At 45.3% G+C, this 8,064-nt stretch overlaps 1 protein-coding gene across 1 annotated transcript; it reads left to right on the forward strand.

The window, feature by feature from the left end:
* Nucleotides 1-2,330: 2,330 nt before the first annotated feature.
* LOC139278929 (carbohydrate sulfotransferase 6-like) lies at nucleotides 2,331-3,530 on the forward strand. The gene has a single exon (XM_070898198.1). The coding sequence runs from the start codon at nucleotides 2,346-2,348 to the stop codon at nucleotides 3,528-3,530; it is 1,185 nt and encodes a 394-aa protein (XP_070754299.1). The 5' UTR covers nucleotides 2,331-2,345.
* Nucleotides 3,531-8,064: the final 4,534 nt, after the last annotated feature.

Raw genomic sequence — 8,064 nt, forward strand, 5'->3', positions numbered from 1 at the left:
TATAGACAGGCTAAGTGAGTGAGCTAAAATGTGGCAGATGGAGTATAATGTGGGAAAATGTGAGGTTATCCACTTTGGCAGTAAAAATAGAAAAGCAAATTATAATTTAAATGGAGAAAAATTGCAAAGTTGCATGATCAGCCATGATCATATTGAATGGTGGTGCAGGCTCGAAGGGCCGAATGGCCTACTCCACCTATTTTCTATGTTTCAAAGTACTGCAGTACAGAGGGACCTGGAGGTCCTTGTGCATGAAACACAAAAAGTTAGTATGCAGGTACAGCAAGTAATCAGGTAGGCAAATGGAATGTTGTCCTTTATTGCAAGGGGGATAAAGTATAAAAGCAGAGAAGTCCTGCTACAACTCTACAGGGTATTGGTGAGACCACACCTAGAGTACTGCGTACAGTTTTGATCTCCGTATTTAAGGAAGGATATACTTGCATTGGAGGCTGTTCAGAGAAGCTTCACTAGGTTGATTCCGGAGATGAGGGGTTTGACTTACGAAGGTAGGTTGGGCCTATACACATTGGCGTTCAGAAACATAGAAACATAGAAAATAGGTGTAGGAGTAGGCCATTCGTCCCTTCGAGCCTGCACCGCCATTCAATGAGTTCATGGCTGAACATGCAACTTCAGTACCCCATTCCTGCTTTCTCGCCATACCCCTTGATCCCCCTAGTAGTAAGGACTTCATCTAACTCCTTTTTGAATATATTTAGTGAATTGGCCTCAACAACTTTCTGTGGTACAGAATTCCACAGGTTCACCACTCTCTGGGTGAAGAAATTCCTCCTCATCTCGGTCCTAAATGGCTTATCCCTTATCCTTAGACTGTGTCCCCTGGTTCTGGACTTCCCCAACATTGGGAACATTCTTCCTGCATCTAATCTGTCTAACCCCGTCAGAATTTTAAACGTTTCTATGAGGTCCCCTCTCATTCTTCTGAACTCCAGTGAATACAAGCCCAGTTGATCCAGTCTTTCTTTATAGGTCAGTCCCGCCATCCCGGGAATCAGTCTGGAAGAATGAGAGGTGATCTTATCGAAACATATAAGATAATGAGGGGTCTTGACAAGGCAGAGAAGCTATTTCCACTCATAGGGGAAACTAAAACTCGGGGACGTAGTCTCAGACTAAGGGGCTGCACATTTAAAACTGAGATGAGGAGGAATTTCTTCTTTCAGAGGGTTGTAAATCTATGGAATTCTCTGCCTCAGAGAACTGTGGAGGCTGGGTCATGCAATATATTTAAGGTGGAGATAGACAGATTTTTGAGCGATAAGGGAATAAAGAGATATGGGAAGCAGGGGAGTGGAACTGAGTCCATGATCAGATCAGCCATGATCTTATTGAATGGCGGAGCAAGCTCGAGGGAGCAGGTGGTATACTCCTGCTCCTATTTCTTACGTTCATATGTCCTCCTCCTGCTCCTCCTTCTGAGGTGGGGGAGCTATGCCTGGTGGCAATCATGGTGGCCCAACCTACCCATGATGGCCAATTGTGCAGCATGCAGCAGACGATGACGAAAAGGGTCACCCGCTCAGCCGAGTACTGGAGGACTCCTACCGAGCGGTCAAGGCAATGGAACTGTTGCATGTGCACTCTGATGTTCTGCTCTATTATGTTCCTGGTGGCAACATGGCTCTCATTATATGAGTGCTGGGCAGGAATGTGGGGGTTGCAGAGGGCAATCATGAACCAGATGGACAACGAATAGCCCTTGTCTCACGAGCGTGATACCGTGGCTGGAAGAGAGCTGACACACCGGTTTGGCACAGGATGAATGCATCGTGGCTGCAGCCAGGATAGCGGGCATTGACTGTGAGGATTCGTAGCGTGTGGTCGCACACCGACTGCATGTTAAGTGAGTGGGAACCTTTGCGGTTACAGACTACCTCAAGATTGTTATGCGGTGCCCGCAAAGTGACGTGGATGCAGTCAATGGCGCCCTGCTATCCTGGCAAAGCCACGTGCATGCTCGTGCTGCTTTTGTCTGATGATGGGGAAGAAAATGTAGGCCTTTCTCCTTCTGTAGAGAGCATCTGTAACCTTGCGGATGCAGCAATGGATGGCAAACTGGGAAATGTTGGAGATGACTCCTGGAAGGATCCACTGGCGTAGAAATTTAGCACATTGGTGACCTTGACTGCTGTTGAGGGAACCGTCCTCACCCTGGAGGCGCTAACGGGACGCGCAAAGGAGCACAATTTCTTCCCCTTCGTTTTTCTGTGTTGTCAACTGCAAATTAATGCTTAGGATAGTGACTGTGTAGTTTTGAAGCAATCGGTAATGTCTGTGTCTGTTTTATTTTACAGATCACTACTACATCAGCAGCCATCGCTATGGTGAGGCTAACCTTTGTAACTGCAAGCATCGCTGCATTTGTGGCGATTCAGACATTTGCTTTAATCTTCATCTACTCCAGATACAACGTTGATTTATCCCCATCTGATAAACAGAATAGCAAAGTGCACATCCTCATTCTATCATCCTGGAGATCAGGTTCTTCCTTTGTGGGACAAGTATTTAGTCAGCACCCAGATGTCTTTTACTTAATGGAACCTGCCTGGCATGTGTGGGTATCTATGTATCAAAACAGTGCAAAGGTCCTTCAAATGGCTGTTAGGGACCTTATACGGTCTACATTCTTGTGTGACATGTCAGTATTTGATGCCTACATGTCTGAAAACAGACGGGTATCTGACTTGTTCCAATGGGAGGTCAGCAGAGCTCTCTGCTCACCACCTACATGTGACTATTATGAAAGAACAGACCTCAGTAACGATATAATATGTAAGAAACATTGCAACATGTCCAAATTTTTTAAAATGGAAGAAGCATGCAAAACCTACAGTCACATTGTGCTCAAAGAAGTGAGATTCTTTGAGTTAATGTCACTGTTTCCTCTCCTCACTGACCCCTCACTGAACCTCAAAATCATCCACCTTGTTAGAGACCCTAGGGCTGTCATGAAGTCTCGTGATAAGTCAATTAGTGACCTAATGCGAGACAACAGTATTGTTTTGAATGGTAAACCCATAGAAAAAAATAAAGCTGAAGCATCAAACTACGAAGTAATGAAAGAAGTTTGCAGAAGTCACATGCAGATTCATGAGGTAGCAACCAAGGAAGCTCCAGACTTTCTGAAACAACGCTATATGATGGTGCGGTATGAAGATATAGTAAGAGATCCAATTAATGAGATATCGGCAATGTATAAATTTGCTGATTTAAGTTTGACTCCAAAACTTAAGTCTTGGATATATAACATCACACACGGAGAAGGAAGTGGATCAGCATTCTCAATAACATCTAGGAATGCCAGAAGAATATCGCAGGCATGGAGGACTGAGGTACCAATTGACAAGGTTTTAAAAATACAGGATATCTGTCGGGGAGCCATGAACGTGCTTGGATATCGACTAGTTGGAACTGAACGTGAACAGAAACTATTATTCCTGGATCTTATCTTACCGTTGAGAAAATACAAGTTTACATGGTTGAATTCTGATAAGAATTCAGTTTAAATCATGAACACAATTTTGGACTGTTATGTATGCATGCCAATGATGTAATGATGTACTGAACACTAGACCTGAATGTACCTTCATTCTGTATATACCTTACCTGTACACCAGAGGGTGCCGCTGCTGGAGACCTAAGGGTCACCTGTACACTGCAGGTAACCCAGTATAAAAGGGAGCTCACCTCTTGGTGTCCTCACTCTAGGAGCTGCAATAAAGGACTACAGTCTATACAAGTCAAGTGCCCTACCCCTGCCTTGTGGAGTCATTAACAGACTGCCTACATGCACAATAACTGGCGATGAGGTCACGAATCCCACGCACAACATGTCTAATCTCAGAAACTTCCAACAATTCACCGAGAGGGAAGATTGGGATGCCTTCGTGGAAAGGTTAGAACACTTCTTCATTGCCAACGACCTGGATGGGGACTCACCAGCCACACTGGCGAACAAGTGCAGGGCCATCCTGCTTAGCAGTTGTGAGCCCACTATCCACAGCCTCGTCAGGGACCTACTAGCTCCAGCGAAGATAACAACCAAGAGCTATGGGGAGCTCGTAACCCTAATACAAGGGCAACTGAAACCCAAAGAGAACATCCTCACAGCCAGGCACCGGTTTTACACTCACCGGCGACCCGAAGGCCAAGAAATTGCTAAGTATGCTGCAGATTTAAGAAGGCTGGCTGCACCATGTGATTTTGGCGACCACCTTACCGATGCACTAAGGGACATATTTGTTATCGGAATCGACCACGAGGGCCTCTTCCACAAACTGCTCTCTGCAGATATCACAGTTACCCTGCAGAAGGCAATTAAAGTGAGCCAGGCCTACATGATTTCAGTCGGCGACTCCAAACGAATGATGATCCATACCCAGGACTCTAAACCGACGAGCACAGTGAACAAAATGGTGACTTTCAAAGGCAGAAACGCTGCCCCGAGTCCCGCAACCCTGAGTCCGCCACATGGGGCCAACCGGCTAGCCCCGTGCTGGTGCTGTGGAGGAAACCACAGGGTCTACCAGTGCTGCTACAAAGACTATACCTGCAAAGGCTGCAACGCGAGAGGTCACCTTCAGAGAATATGTAGGAAAAACTTTACGCGTCGCTGAAGAGTTGGCTGATCACCTGGGCTCCGACACTGATGAAGGCGAAGCTGCTCAACCCCTGGAAGAAGAGTATGGAATTTATACCTGCTCCACCGAGAGTTCCCCGTGGAAGATGGAAGTGGACATCAACGGACTTCCAGTTTCAATGGAGATCGACACAGGGGCGAGCCAGTCTTTGATGAGCCAGACGACCTTTGAAAAACTTTGGATCAATCCTGCCAACCACAAAAACTGTCTCCTGTCCAGGCAAAGTTGCTCACCTACACCAAAGGCACCATCCCAGTTGTTGGCAGCGTGGACATCCCAGGGCGGCGTGATGAACAAGCTCCCCCTGTGGATTGTTGCCGGCGATGGTCCAACGCTGCTGGGAAGAAGTTGGGTGAAGCAGGTCCAAATCGGCCGGAGCGATGACGGCCTCCGGGCTCCAGCGATCGACATCCCACGCAGCCCCAAACATGGATCCATCGCTGCACCTAGAGATCCTACCGTCCAGCTCAACTGCGCAGCGACGACTGTACAACACCGTGGCGAGATCACCCAACCCGAACGTCCAGACCTCACCTTCCGGGCCGTGGCAGAACTCCGAGGGAAGAAGATCAATGAAAAAGGTGGATTCCCGACGTCTGTGGCCGAAACTGAGAAGAAGATGATCACCACAGCCTACCTCGAGGAGAGCAACAAGATGACGGCCGCACCATGAGGCGACAAACCCAGAATCAAAATGGCCGTGACCAGACCATGAGGAGTGGCACATGGCACCGAGCGACGAACCAGATTGGAAGGCCCCCTTAAAGGTTACCGGTAACCCAAAGAAATTAAAGGGACATTTTCACTCTAAGCACACCGATGCCAAGGACTTTAAAGTTAAAAGTGCAGTAAGCGAATGCAGGTATGCAAATGTAACATTGAATTGTGACGCCGGATTAACTGATGAAAAAAAGGTAATGAATGCTTGTGAAAGTGATGTTCGCAACAAGTTTGTACTGTTAAATGATGCTGATAGAAATTTTAATATGACTAATGTACCCTGTATGGAGACACCGATACACAAGAAAGTGTTGTAAGTGCTAAAAGTAATAATGTAAAGAAAGATAACAGTGTAAAATCGACTATTTGTGATCAGAGCCAATGTTTCATGTATGCAGAAAGTAGTCAAAGGACACCGGGTTCTACAGGTACAATGTAAATGCCAGAGGTATCCCCCGATGGGAGACCCCCAGGTCCAGCGGGCTATCTGACCATGTAGCCTGGACTTTTGGGACAAATGCGATGCCCCAAGAAGGGCTCTTACACACCCAGTGGGAGCAAACCCACTGCAGGGACAGCGGTCAATGAGCAGCACAGTCACCACCACTGGCAACCTGCTCCAGATCGGCCCTACACCCCCTGGCCACCAGGGCCAACATCAGGAGCGAGAGGCCAGTACCCTCCAGCTTTCCTGGTGGACCCTGGGATAACCAGACTTCTACCACCAATGGAGGACAAGGAGCCCACACAGTCCTGTGGCCCTGCCCACAACCAAACATCACCACTTACCCACTCTACAGTGTAGGTACCCTACCCATTACACTGGTTCCCCCACTGAGGGATCCTACAACAGTGACACCCACATGGTCTGTGTGTGAGGGGGGAAATGTATGAGGCTAGCCTCAAGCACAGGGATCACACCTGGCACCCACAGAACCCTCACCATAACCTCCCACAGCCCACTACTGATCACCTCCCCAGGTCATAGCAATAAGGACTTGAAAAAGGCTTAGGGGGGAGTGTTGTTATGTATGCATGCCAATGATGTAATGATGTACTGAACACTAGACCTGAATGTACCTTCACCCTATATATACCTTACCTGTACACCAGAGGGTGCTGTTGCTGGAGACCTAAAGGTCACCTGTACACTGCAGGTAACCCAGTATAAAAGGGAGCTCACCTCTTGGTGTCCTCACTCTAGCAGCTGCAATAAAGGACTACAGTCTACAAGTCAAGTGCCCTACCCCTGCCTCGTGGAGTCATTAACAGAGTGCCTGCACACAATATAGACAACCAAAAACTTATTTAATTTTGTGTTCATCTGCTGTTTCTGATTTTTTTTAAAACCTTCTGAAGTGTGTATGAAGTCCAGAAGGATTATTACATCCTTACATGAACATTATTGAGCAGTCATATTGCAAAGTTGTCACTGGCTTCAAAAGTAGGCCACATATTTCCATGATATTTTATCTTTTGTGATGAATTACAATGATTATCAGACATAGCACTGCAATTGACAGATGTAATTCATGCTATATTTAGCAGCTAATTTTGGAGTGGGAATATTTTATATTTGGGAGGACTACGTATCCTTGATACATTCTGTTTTAATATGATTATTTCTGTAGCTAAGTGAAGATAATTTGTCTCTTTCAATATTGGCTGATTTTGACCTTGTGTCTAGCTGGCAAAGCTTATTCAGTTAATTACATGCTTGATTTTAAAGTTTACAAATGATAAGGAGTTTTCTCTCAAAATTAAGTATTTACCGAATCATCAGAAACAATACAGGGAAACAGTTCAGAAAAAAATACTTTAATTAATAATTTGATTCTTTTTGTGCTAATCACATTGATGCACTGAGTTCTGGACAATAGGACATATCTCAACCTTGGGCTCCCAGTGCCAGTAGAACACACTCCCTCAGCACAGCATGGCCACATACAGAGTAAATCTCTCTCTACTTTGCTCAACAAAGTGCCTTAATCCACCTTAAGAAGAAAATCTCCTACTGTACCAGTGCCTTTATAGTTTTTATTTCTATTTTCCATACCAGTCATCCTTGTTAATTAGATAGCTGTCCGAATTAGATAGCAACAGAAAGCTTGGTATCCTGCTCTGAATTTGCTACACTTGACAAACTAGTTCAGACCCAATTGGATTCATGAGTCAACTGAATATTGGGCTGAAAATTGCGGCATCGCTGGGTGCGTACGAAGTGTGCACACACCCGGCAAAGCCTTGCAAAAGCCGGTTCTTGGCACGCTTTTGCAATCTGTTGGGTGAAGGACATCCACGGGGCAGAGATTGGGCTATTTGCCCAACTCTTGCCCAGCGACTGTCCTTCAAACTCTTACCCCTGATAAAAGCAAGTGTATAGTTTACTTTTACCAGTGTAAGAGTTTTAAAACATGGAAACATTTAATTTAATCACTCATTTTTATATTAAAAACCTGTCCATTAAGTTAAGTTTATTTTTAAACCTATTAAAACACACTTAAAAAAATTCAGAAAAATATGTTTTTTTCTAAAACATTCAATTTCAATTAATTTTAAATATGTGAGGTGTTTTTTTAATTTATTGTGTTGTGTTTCTTGTTTTAGGGGGCTTTTCTCATTGATAGTAATGGGAGCTCGCAAAAACGGACTTTCCATTATTATCAATGAGAATGCTAGT

The sequence above is a fragment of the Pristiophorus japonicus genome, chromosome 13 (genome assembly GCF_044704955.1).
Source record: "Pristiophorus japonicus isolate sPriJap1 chromosome 13, sPriJap1.hap1, whole genome shotgun sequence".
Lineage (NCBI taxonomy): Eukaryota > Metazoa > Chordata > Chondrichthyes > Pristiophoridae > Pristiophorus > Pristiophorus japonicus.

What these genes read in the sequence shown, in the direction of transcription:
- LOC139278929 (XM_070898198.1), top strand. Translation starts at nt 2,346, where the DNA reads ATGGTGAGGCTAACCTTTGTAACTGCAAGCATCGCTGCATTTGTGGCG.